Genomic DNA, 13,468 nt, shown 5'->3' on the forward strand with positions numbered 1-13,468 from the left:
ACTCTGCTCAGAGAAGAACACCCAATTTGCTCAATTTCTAGACCTTTTTAGTTTAAGAAAATGTGAGTATTAATGGGTTCAAGATTAGAGGTTGTGACCCCCCCAAAAAAAAAAAAATAAATAAATAGTTTGTCTGTTTTGGCAAATAATTTTTTTATTTAAGTAGGACAAGCCGCCACAATTGGGGTTAGTTGTTTGAGAATGCAAAATTTTCAAAGACACTTACAGGCACTGGACACTGTTGGTAATTACTCAAAATAATTGTACGCATAAAAACTTTCTTGGTAACTAGCAATGAAGAGCAGTTGATAGTATAAAACATTGTGAGAAACAGCTCCCTCTGAAGAGACGTAGTTTTTGAGAAAGAGGTAAGTTCACACTCGAATAACAAAATACTTCAGCTGAAGCCTTTTATTATGCATATCTGAATGCACACAAATTAATGCAACAAGGGTGATTTTTTCTTTCATTGTTCTCTTGCAACTCCTATGACCAATTGAGCCAAACGTTCACAGGTTTGTTATTTTATGGTTATGATGGGATACACCAAGTGAGAAAACTGGTCTTTGACAATTACCAAACGTGTACCTTTCCTTTAAAGGCAGTGGACACTAGTGGTAATTACTCAAAATAACTGTTAGCATAAAACCTTACTTGGTAACAAGCAATGGTTTGTTATTTCATGCATATGTTGGGATACACAAAGTGAGAATACTGGTCTTTGACCAAACATGTCCAGTGCCTTAACTTGGAATTTCTTCAACACTACGAAATGTATGTTTTGGGGGAACTTTTCTCAACATAAAAAACTATACCTAAACTTTGAAGGCAGGGTTTACCTTTGGTAATTACTCCATACATTAGCGACCACTTGGTAAGAAGCACTGCAGCTGTTGATAATGTGCTTACCATTTTCAGAAACAATTCCTTTCACTGGAATGTGGTTTTTAGAAAGTGGGATTCAAAAACATTTTAATCTGAGAAATTTTCTGCATGAAACATTTCTCAGATTGTGTACTCCAATTATGGATTATTCTTCCTGCGCAAACATAAAAACCACCCCAGATATTCGACAATATCTCAAAAACACAACTTCCTTTTGAAATTAAATTTTCACAGGTTAGTTTTATTGTGTACATCTACATTAATTAATACAGGATTAAACGCAGTGGACACTGTTGGTAATTACTCAAAATATTTTGTTTTAGCATAAAACCTAACTTGGTAATGAGTAATGGGGAGCTGTTGATAGTATAACATTGTGAGGATTGGCTCCCTCTGAAGTAACATAGTTTTCGAGAAAGAAGTAATTTTCCACGAATTTGATTTTGAGACATCAGATTTAGAATTTGAGGTCTCGAAATCAAGCATCTGAAAGCACACAACTTCGTCCGACAGGGGTGTTTTTTCGTTCACGGTTATCTCGCAACTTCTACGACCGATTGCGCTCAAATTTTCACAGGTTTGTTATTTTATGCATATTGTTGAGATACACCAAGTGAGAAGACAGGTCATTGACAATTACCAATAGTGTCAAATGCCTTTAAGCAACTAAACGGTTCACATAATATCATATTGCAAGCTGAGATAGTTATCTACCATTCAAAACCACATTGGATGATATTGAATGGTCAGGCAGTGAGAGGGTTGACTGTGTACTGTGTAGATGCATTCACAACATGATATCATATTGCAAGCTGATATAGTTTATCTGCATGTACCATTCAAAACCACATTGGAATATTGAATGGTCAGGCAGTGAGAGGGTTGACTGTGTACTGTGTAGATGCATTCACAACATGATATCATATTGCAAGCTGATATAGTTTATCTGCATGTACCATTCAAAACCACATTGGAATATTGAATGGTCAGGCAGTGAGAGGGTTGACTGTGTACTGTGTAGATGCATTCACAACATGATATCATATTGCAAGCTGATATAGTTTATCTGCATGTATCCTTCAAAACCACACGGTGAATTATATTGAATGGTCAGTAGGAGGGTTGACTGTGTACTGTGTAGATGCATTCACCACATGGTATCAAATTGCAGGCTGAGATAGTTTGTCTATCATTAACAAACCACTGTGGATCAATAAAAGGTCAAATAGTAGGAGGGTTATTCTTAAGATCTCACATGATCAGTAATTGATGATTGAGAGTTACAGTTTGTTTGTAGTAATGGTCAGACAGTGAGAGGGTTGACTGTGTACAGAATACATGTAGTCATCACATGATATCGTATTGTAGGCTTAGATCGTATCCAACATGCACTCCAATAGAATCCAACCATATGTCAAAGCGGCTATTCGTGTGTTTATTTTTTTATTAATGTATTAAATAATTTACTAGTTTGACTACTACCGTCTCATAACGCCTCATACGACGGTCCACTAGAAGAGGGTGAACCCAGGCTAGGTCCCTCTAAGAAAGCCTCCAGTTCGTCAAAGTCCGGCTTGACCTCCCCGACGGTGGACACCTCTCCGTCGTTTCCCCGCGACTTCTTCTTCTTCCGTTTTTTCTCCTCGCCATCTCCTTTGTCACCGTGTCTGTCACTGTGTTTGTCGCTGTGTTTGTCGCTGTGTCTGCCAGGGTCTTTGCTCTTGTCCTTTTGCTTCTTGTGTTTGTGTTTTCTCAAGCTTTTCTCGTCTTCCTGTCGAGGAATGGGGAGGGACAACAAATGAACTGAAGCCCTTTGTCATGGTGTATCTCTTACCCATGTGGAATACATGGGACGGCCCCAGGAGTATTTTTACCCCATTGTCTCCCCCATTTCACACAGGTCCCTATTCCAAAGGATTCCGGCCGCATGCTTTAAGAATACCCCTGGGTTTTACCGATTCCCCCTTCTCCAGAGCAGGGGCAGCTATTCACGGGGAATGCCCATTTGTTAGGGGTAGATCAGGGATAGAGCAATCCAAGTGTGAGAGGGCCGGCTTGCCCCAGGGTTGCCCCAGCATTCTAAATGTTAAACCAACTACACGCACTCTGCACTCGAACGGTCGAGCAGAACAAACCGACTCTTCTCAGAGCCACCACTACTCACAAAAAAAGAAAATACAAATTACCTGGTGTCACCGCAAACCTTACAAGTCATGACACTTGTGTCCTTAAGCAAGACAAGGAAGGGGGTTTGCTTGGTGTTCCTGGTTTGATTGGCGGCATATTGCGCCACAGCACCTCGTAAACCATTACATGGTGCTATGTTAAAGGAGTATATCTCATAATTCAAACTGGTCCCAAATAACCTTGCGCCTTGAGCGTCACTGAGTGACGGACTTGGGTGCTATATAAGACTCCACTTTTACTACTACTACTTACTTGGTGTGTTTTTCATGTTTTGTTCTTACAGAGTACTTGGAAACAAATGGAAAGCCCACTCACCGCATCTTTGTCTTTGCTCTTGTGTTTCTTCTTCTTCTTGACAGCAGAGCTGCTCGTGCTCGTACTTGTCACCGTGTCCGTGTCACTGATGTCTTGGTCTCTGGTCACCGTCAGAAGATTGTCAAAGTCGTCAGCAGGTAAGGACGGCCTTTCTGTGAAGTAAAAAAAAAACAAGACAAAGGTGAGAGTCATAACTCTGTTGGGATTCGAACCCACAACCTTTGCATTGCTAGAGCAGATGTCTTGGGGGCTAAAGGCAGTTTGAATCCTATGTGTGGTACATCGGAGAATGCTTAAGAGTCTCTGCCTGTAAAAATGTACAAAGTGGTAATTCATGGGTTCTCAGATCTTCTTCCAAAAGATTAGAGTGATTTATCATCATACCAAACGAGCAAATCCAACATACTAGTTTGCTGACGCTTTCGGTTTGGGAGTTACCAGTTATCAAAGTTTTTGACAACCATTTCCATTTGGTGCATATTGTTGCATTTAGAATGGTTAGGGCTAATTAGGCTAGCCTGTGCATGGGGAGGATTCAAGGTCCCAAGTGGGCTGAGGGAGAAAGCGTTAAGACATGGAATACGAGGCTGATAGTACTTACTTGTTAGTCCTGGTTTCTTGGTAGAGCCGACATTCTCCAGAAAGTTGAAGTCCTCCTGTTGTAGCTGGATCATCGGGGAGGCAGGAGATGCGGTTGAGGTGTCTTGGTCAGTGGTTTGACTGGATGTCCTACTCACAGGCTGTCAGGAATCAATCAGGTCAAGTAAAGACTGAAACATTTTAACTTTAAAAAAAAGCAGCAAATTCCTTCTAAGTTTATCCAAAAGGTACCTATATTTATGACTTTCGATGTATTAAACGATATATATTTGGTTTGCGGTAATACCATGTGTGTATCTACTTGCCAGGTAGAGTTTGTTCTTTAGAGAACTGTCTTTCTTTATTCTACTACCGCATAGTAGGATTAAAAGATCTTAGCTTATAGCTGTTTCTGTACCATTGCTATGTTGAGGTTTTACAGTCTCTGGACTTTAGTTTGTGTGGATTTGTCGTGGTCGAGCGGTTAAGAGCACCGAATTCAAACCCTGGTGTTTCTGATCAGCAGAGTGTGGGTTCGAATCCCCAGCCTTGACATGCATGTCCTTAAGCAAGACACTTAACCACTGCTTTGTCCTTCGGATGGGTTGTAAAGCCGTTGGTCCCATGGGTTGTGTAACGCATGTAAAAGAACCCGGTGCACTTAACAAAAAAAAGAAGGGGTTCGCCTCAGTGTTCCTGGCTGTGGCTACTAAATGTGCCGCAGCGCCTTGTAAACTCTTATAATGTGATACATAATTGGGTCTCAGAATTCATAACTTTCAATACACTCTCTTTCTGTATAAATGTATACTAAGCGCCTTGAGTAACTTGTTGGTAGATATGTGCGCTATATAAAACTTTGATATTATTTTTATGTTATGTTGTAACATTTTTTTATGGGATGAAATGAGTGCAACAACTGCAACCAACTTTGAGGTCAAACAGATTTAAGCTAAAAAGACACCCTGTAGAATCAAAGTCTGTCAGACATGACCTCATGCCTGATACTTCACGGAGGCAAAGAAGGCGATTGCCTCCATGCCCCCGGGACATTGCCTTGGTGCCCTTGAAATGCTCCAGTAGAAGTTTACAATTTCCTCATAGGATGCCCTTTACCAAGGAGAAATTGCCTCTGTGCCCTTGCACTTGCAAAAACGAAGCAAACAGGCCTGTGACATTATAGGATTTCAAGCTATGCAGGACATCGCCTTGGTGCCCTTGAGATGCTCCAGTAGAAGTTTACAATTTCTTACCTGGTGACCCTGGTCGTCCTCACTAGTACTGTCCGTTGATGCGGGATATTGAGGCGACAGTGGAGATGCCGTCTCACTGCCGTTCCTCTGCGTTGCACTGCTCTTTAATGAAGGAGCGTCAACTTCATCCTGCGCTCCGACCGACATTGAGAAAACGCTCACTACTCCGTCTTGATTTGACGCCGGTAACGACGATTGTTTATGATTTGTCGACAACGATTTCAGTTTCAGACTTTTATAGACGTCGTTATCATCACCGTCGTCATCTTCTGACGAAATGTCCCGGTCTTGTGTAATTGTCATCACCTCTTCTTCGTCGCTGGAAAGGTCGACGTCAAAGCTTGAGGTGACCAGGGCTTGGGGGTCTGAGTTGGTGGGTTTGAACGGCGTGATGTCGTCCTCGGAATCCAGTTCCTCTTGGAAGCTGGCGACCATTGGGTTGACATCTTCATCGCTGTTTCATAAAGGGGGTACCAGGGAGAGAAAGTTTCAGAAGGATTTCAAGCTATGAAGGAAGGGAGGCAATTCAAGAAATGTCTTGTTGCCGCAATTATTGGGGGCCCTTCGAATAGAAAAGACTCTTCTTAATACAGTTGTCACTTTCCAAAGAATAAAACCATCTTTAACAGCTCTTAAAGCTTTTATTTCACTTTTAATTTCAGTTAATTTAATTCTTTGTCCCTTTTTTCAGCATATTTCTTTCTCTCTTTAAAGCGCATAGGAACCATTTATTATTCATGGTTTATTAAAACACTGCAATACAGCGGCTAAACATCGAAATGGTCAGTTTACAAAAACAGTCATTAAAAATATTAAATATACTACAAAAAAGAATAACATCATTTTGGTGATACGCTATATAAGTATTGTCTATTTTTTTAAATTATTATTATTATTAATTATAAATAACTCACCTATCACTTTCTTGCGTTGGGGGCGGGGGTTTCACAACCTTTTCTACTTTCTTCTTGAGTTTACCCTTTTTCCTTCCTGGCCCATCGTCGTCGTCGAGGAACCCCCCTAGCCCCTCGTCCGGAATGAATTCATCCACGCTGGTGATCGGGCCAGGCTTGACCTCCACAACCGTTTCAATCACTGCCAAAAGATCAAATCGAAGAATCAATTAAAATTGTTTGACATGACTTTGTAGAAACTTTCTGGTTCAATTAACACGATGTGTTATGCAATTCATTTAATTTATTTGTCCATTAAAAAGATAAAAATGGAAAATTACGTGTCAAAACATTGATAAAAGCTCCAAAACAGAACAATAAAAAATAAAGTCACAATGATAAAACAAGATTTACACATACACTGATGAAAGATAAGTTAAAAACACATTAAGGACCTCATGAAATAATAATAATGGTGCAAGGGATGGTCCTTATTTTTCATTATTTCACCGGCCGTAGTTAAAACACACCTGAGATTTTTTTTCAGATAGGTCTATTTTTTTTCCACCAAGAGTGAAGATTTTGTTCAAACCTGAACTAAAAAATGACAAACAGAATTATTTTTTACTGGTTTCCATTTTACAGCTTGTCTATAGCACAACGAAACAATCTTAGTATTCTGGTTTTGTGGCAACCATGAGCTCTATACTCTGTCAGTGTGTATTTGAAGACTAAGAGCACCGTCTTCAAGCTCTGATGTTTCTGATACGCAGATTGTGGGTTCGAGTCTCGGTCTTGACACTTGTGTCCCTGAGCAAGACACTTGACCATAGTTGCGTTTTACTTCCGGAAGAGATGGTTCTTGTGATTGATTTAGCCGAGTAGCGCATATTTGTTGCACGGGCAAACTAGGGAGCTGAGATGGTTTAAGGAATGAATTAAGGCCCAGTGACCAGGGGTAATAATGTTGGAAGCTCTTTGAGACGCCCTTTGGGTGTGAAAAGCGCTATATAAAAAACTGGTTATTATTATTATCATTTCTTCATACAATGCCTAATACTCCGGCTATCCCAGAAATAAGGGCCAGTGAATCTACTCTTGTACCTGCTTCATTAACACCGTCCTCTTTTGTCCCCTGCTGCACCCTCGACTCGCCCCCGCCAAACCATTTTGAGAACCGCTGTGACAGAGAGGTTGCCTGGGCTGCTCCCTGCTTGTTGTCGATTGAGTCCTTCGCTGGTGCTGCTTGCTGGTCTTGCTGGCCCTCCTTGGCTGGCTGGGTATCCTTGCGGGACGTGGCTGGTGTCGATGATGGGGTGTTTTGCTTCGGTGTGGTGGCTGGGCTCTGCGAGACCGGGGTAGCATGGCTTGACCCTTGATTACTACCAGGGGATGCTGTATGTCATGGGAGGGAGGGGGGTTGAGACACAACACACACAAGAAATTATATGTCAGGAGTTTGATAGATAACTTAACCAAGATTGCTTCGTAAAGTTGGGGAGGTAGTGCTTACATGGTGATGTCTGTGGTGCTCTTCCGTTTGGTACTGTTGGCGTGAGAGTTGCAGCAGAAGCAGCCTTGGCTTTCCTTTGTCTCCGTCGTTCCTCTAGACTCTCTATATACCTGCAGTGCAATAAACAAATGTTCAAGAACCCTTCTCTACCATTCAAGAACCAAGCACAACCTGTCTCTACCATTCAAGAACCAATCACAACCTGTCTCTACCATTCAAGAACCAATCACAACCTGTCTCTACCATTCAAGAACCAATCACAACCCATCTCTAAATTTCAAGAACCAATCTCAACCCGTCTCTATAATTTCAAGAACCAATCACAACCCGTCTCTACAATGTTAATCAATACTTACAAGTTGTAATTTTGATCTTCAGATTCCTTCCTCATGTCTAGCTCATCCAGCGTGGCGCTCGTCTCAAGATTATTTGTTTCTAGTTGCCGTAGTAACGTTTCTCTCTGCAGTCATTTCAAGATGGCAATAATACAAAAAAGTCAAATGGTTTGCAACAAAATCTTAGCACATCCATATTTATTTAAAGGGTTTTGATACCTTTTGTAGATGAAGTTTTTGGCCATGACATGAATCCTAACTCACTGTGAATGAAGGTGTATACTCCACCAGGAGCTGAGAAAGATTACAGGAATGTAACTTTGACCAAATTAAGGACCAGGGCCCAATTTCATAGAGCTGCTTAGCATAAAAATTTGCTTAGCATGAAATTTCTTCCTTGATAAAAACAGGATTACCAACCAAATTTACACGTGATCTTCAGGATAAGCAAACAACAGCCGAGTACCAGTAATAAGCAATATGCAACAAATGGAAATTTGGTTGGTAATCCTGTTTTTATCAAGGAAGAAATTTCATGCTAAGCAAATTTGTGTGCTTAGCAGCTCTATGAAATGGGGCCCAGGGCACTAGTACAAAGCGCATTGACACGGTTATTGTGCGCTATTTAAGAACTAGTTGTTGTTACACCATTATTCTGAATGACTTCAAAACAATGAAAGCCGGAGACACAGCCTTCTCAGTTGCTGCACCGCGTTTGTGGAACGCGCAACCAACAAGTCTGAGAGAAGCTGCAACGATGCCTGTGTTTACACACCTCCTCAAGACGTTTTTATTCCAAGAACCATCCTCATTTGCTCCTCTTTTTGTTTATCTCTTGGCCTGTCGTTGGTCTGTTTTTGTTTTGCTTTTGTGTTGCTTCCCTTTGTAAGGTAATCTGTTCTTTGTATAGCGCCTTATATTAATGCTTTGTATTATTATTATCATTAATGAGACTACATTGTGTGTAAAAACCTAGGTGACTAGTGTCAAAGTAGCGGATATTTGAGGTGCATCTAGTCGAGTAGTAACTTTCACTAGTCCCCTAGGCTTCAATGTGTGTTTAACGTACCTGGAGTTGTAGGAATGGTACATTGAAGAAAGTGTGCAGATATTTCAGACCGAAGCCGTTTTTCATGGAGGCCTCCGCTAGTAGCACTGTGGCTGAATCGGGTGGTCTGTCACATGAAAGAAAAATATTTTAAACAAACAACATATAGTTTTCAAAATAACTTGGTATCTTGTCATTGCTTGTTTTGTTTTTAACATTGTACTGTAATTTTTAAATGATTTTGGGGGGGTTGAACAAAGAAAAATTGACTAGAGTGGGGTTCAAACCAACGACCTCCGGATAAACCTGCCGGCGCTCTACCAACTGAGCTATCTAGCCCTATACGTCCCATATGTTGTTACATCCCTATGTTGCCGGTCTCCCTATTTTGTCAATATCTTTGTTCGAGGGTGACATTTTTAAATAACGTTTAATTCTTCAGTAGTTTTATCTTGATTGATCCTCTTGTCATTACTTTTATTTTTATTTATGCATTGTGCAGTTTTAACTTCTAACTTTTATTGTTTGTCCGAAGGACGAAGCAATGGTTAAGTGTCTTGCTTAAAGGGACACACCTTTTTTTTTTGAGTCAAGTTTTTGACTCCATAAAATGGATAACCGTGTTAGTAAAGTAAAAGAAAAACCACGCAACTTTGAGACATATTTGTGTGTGATCATTATATTCTACTTTCAAAACATCTTTCCAACCATATGCATTTCATAACAAACGGTTTCAAATGCCTTTCATAGACAACTCAACCGATCCACGGCAAAGTGTCCCTATAAGGACACAAGTGTCGCGATTGGGACTCGAACCCACACTCTGCCGACCCCCATCCCCCTGCTCTCACCTCTCAAAGTTTTCTATGAAGTATCTCATAGTGTCAGTTTCAAATGCCTTTCATAGACAACTCAACCGATCCACGGCAAAGTGTCCCTATAAGGACACAAGTGTCGCGATTGGGACTCGAACCCACACTCTGCCGACCCCTTCCCCCTGCTCTCACCTCTCAAAGTTTTCTATGAAGTATCTCATAGTGTCCTCAGCTACTGTGCGGTGTTCGGATATGTCTCTGAAGCTTGCTAGCACCAAGACAGGAATGTGGTTCGGTACATTTGGAAGCTCTCGCTCGACATAACCCCATGTCCTGTTGAACAGGGAGAGAACAAAAATACCCAGTTAATTTGTGCAACAATGGTCTTTTTTAACTTTCACTTTTCGCTTGCAACTTCGATGACCAGTTGAGTAACAAAAAATTCTCAGATTTGTTTATACTTTAATATGCAAATGTTGGGATACACCTAGTGAGACTACTGGTCTTTGACAGTTACTGAAGGTGTCCAGTGACTTCAAAGTATACCTAGGTTTCTAGAAGCCTTTTACAGGTTTATTTTGTGCATATGTTGAGATACACCAAGTGAGAAGACTGGTCTTTGACAAAAAACAAAGGTGTCCAGTGTCTTTAAAAGCCATTGACTGTTTTGTAAAAGTCCTTACCATTGTTTTGTTATGTCCACCATGAATACAACTCCATTGGCTCCCTTGTACACATTGAGAAAGCTCGCATCCAAGCATGGTTCGTCAGTCTCTTCAACTTCATGTGTTGTATCTAATTTAAGGCCGTCTGCTTTCTTCTTAGATTTACCCTTGTCCACCACATCCCAAACTTCCACCTTGACGACATCATCAGTCGCTACAATTTAAAAAAAGTACAATGTATTGCTGTCACTTCTTTGTAAATTACCAGCTAGGTTTCATGTTTACTTAGATTTAGAATTGATTTTAAAATGTGTGACGATCTTACTTGGCGATGCTAAACAAAGCGTGATGTCACAATACGAATCACTACAATGATAACTTGAGCAAAAATGTTTTAAAGGATTTAAAGAAGGATTCAAACTTGTATGTAGGTGTTAGCACACTTCTAATTTCTTTTGTAATTATCAACAACAAAATTACGCCCCAACCTCAAGAATTTGGTAATCTCGGTAGAAACACTTACGTTGACAATAACGTCATTTCTGGGAAACTTAACCGGGCAACTGACTCGTCCACGACATTACAAAAATGTTTGAGACTAAACCCCTTTTTATTTAACCTTTGTAATTCCACTGTATACTGGTGACTTGTATCTCTGGGGTGGGAAGATACTCCTCCTTAAATCGTTCTCCCTGTAGTCTATGGAACAACGTCGTCTTGCCAGTGTTACGGTCACCTTTGATGATAATTTTCACTGGAAAGGTAAGAAAGACAAACTGATAAGTTATATTTAAAGGCACTGGACACTGTCTTTAATTACTCAAACTAATTGTTAGCATATAAACACACTTGGTAACAAGCAATGGAGAGCTGTTGATAGTATAAACATTGTGAGAAACTGCTCCCTCTGAGTCTGAAGAAACGTAGTCTTTGAGAAAGAAGTAATTTCTCAATAAAATATTTGACTTGAATTTGAGACTACAGCTGAGGTCTCAAATTCAAGGCATCATAAAGCATACAACTTGTGCAACAAAGACGACCAATTGAGTTTTAAAAAATTGCAGGTTTGTTATTTTATGCATGTTTTGAGATACACCAAAAAGACTGGTCTTTGACAATTACCAAAGGTGTTCATTGCTTTCATAGATGTTGAATTTGCATCTTTTACTCTACTAAACTGTTTGTTGTGTGCTTTCTCACTCTATCTCTCCCCCTTTAATAATGAATTTTACATTTGCATCAAGGATAAAGAATATTAATTTTGGTTGTACCCTTACAGTTGTCAAACCGTGTTCGCACTGTTTTTGCTCAGTACTTCCTATATACTCGGCAAACACATTGTTGCGATACCAGCTGCTAAAATATCAAACTACTTCTACTAGCTACAGATGTACTAGCAGTTTCAGTGGTCTAGTTGGTTAAACACTGCTCTAGAATTGCAAAGGTCATGGTTCAAATCCCACTCAAGTAACAAATGCCTGTGGGTTTTTTCATAGGAAGTGATCTAGTTCGGCACAGCACTATTTTAAATAAGTCAAACTTAAGAAGACACTGTATTGCCACTAGCCTGCTAACCCGGGACTACCAGATTTACAGCCGGGCTACTCATTTTTCCAGTTTGATAGCCCGACGGGCTAGTGGGCAAATAATGCAAAAATCAATATCACAAACAGCAATGAACTGTGCTGGTGGTGTATTGTAAAGTTTGTGCCGTGACTCAAGCATAATGTGTTTTTCGGGCTACCAAAATTTCGTCAAGGGCTACCAGGAATGTTTTGTACTTTTTAAGTAGCCTTGATTCAAGGCTACTTAAAAAGTACACAACATTCCTGGTAGCCCTGCTATAAACTACCAATCCATGAAAATACACTTAATTTTGACCCCTGTATTATAAAGTTACTTAAGATTAAAAGATGTTACATTTAAAAAAAAAGATGGTACAGTGGATTTTATCTTTGCAGTAGAAATAAACAACTTTTGGAGTTTTTCTTATAATATAATTATAAGGGACATAAATAGCGTAATGGGGTTGGGGGGGGAACTGGGCAACTAAAAACTATATACTCACTGTTATACTGAACACCCTTAGCAAATCTTCGCTGCAGATTCTGTCCCATCGTCTGCATACCAGTGGGTACCAAGCCCCTTCCAGCATTCTGCTCGTTGGTAACAAACTTCTTCAACGCACTAAACATTTTGCTGATTTTTCAAATTAGTATTTACCTTGGATTTTGGTGGTGGATTACAAACACAATTAATTGTTTAAAAAGTTGTATTTCTACTACAAGAGGTTGCAGACATTTCCAGGTTTACTTAACCCTCTAGATCCGAATGTTTTGTAAAATTCTTGCAGTCTTACACTGTCTGATCAGGGTGACAGTTCCCCATTTCGGGAAGTTGATCAATCTTCAATCCAATTCCACCATTCGCAATGCAGTTTGCGTTGCCGTTGTTGAAAATTTGCTACCAATGTTTTTCCGTCTCCTGTGTTTCCCATGTACTCTAAGATCTCCACAACAGCTTCAGTTGAACCACGAATCAGACGTTGGAACTTCTAAGTTAGGATCATATGAAAATACTTACATTTCGAGTGAAATTTACAGAAATATTGTCACGTAAACAACAGCACCACTCAACGAAGTGAATGGTGACCGAACAACATTATATTGCACGTCATCCGCCGTCCTGCCGATTTTGTAGTGCCCAATTCTATTTAATTAAACCCGTATTCAACACAAACAATCTCTACTATAGTTTTTCATTTTTATTGTAATAAATTGTTTTATTAACAACATAAAGTTGAAATAGGATTATTTCAATAGGTTTGTGCAAATTTGAGGAAGAATATTTTGTGAAATGGAGACATTAGCCGGTTGTAATGACCTTTCACCTTTTTATTCCGGAAGTACTGAACTTCGACCAGTCGGGTTCCGATTCGGCTTATCCTTAAAATCCGTACAACATTCCGAGGTACCAGTTT

The 13,468-nt window shown here is 40.0% G+C and overlaps 1 protein-coding gene across 1 annotated transcript; it reads right to left on the reverse strand.

The window, feature by feature from the left end:
- Nucleotides 1–1,472: 1,472 nt before the first annotated feature.
- On the reverse strand, nt 1,473–13,337 carry LOC117303171 (rab-like protein 6). The gene is made up of 13 exons (XM_033787297.1): nt 12,557–13,337; nt 11,108–11,242; nt 10,507–10,702; nt 10,016–10,156; nt 9,030–9,135; nt 7,982–8,085; nt 7,626–7,735; nt 7,217–7,507; nt 6,134–6,314; nt 5,220–5,673; nt 3,989–4,127; nt 3,388–3,539; nt 1,473–2,656 (listed from the first exon to the last, which is right to left on the reverse strand). Exons 1-13 carry the CDS (start codon nt 12,681–12,683, stop codon nt 2,372–2,374), a joined length of 2,421 nt encoding a protein of 806 aa, XP_033643188.1. The 5' UTR covers nt 12,684–13,337; the 3' UTR covers nt 1,473–2,371.
- Between the last annotated feature and the right edge of the window lie 131 nt (nt 13,338–13,468).

This window comes from Asterias rubens, chromosome 19 (assembly GCF_902459465.1).
Source record: "Asterias rubens chromosome 19, eAstRub1.3, whole genome shotgun sequence".
NCBI lineage: Eukaryota > Metazoa > Echinodermata > Asteroidea > Forcipulatida > Asteriidae > Asterias > Asterias rubens.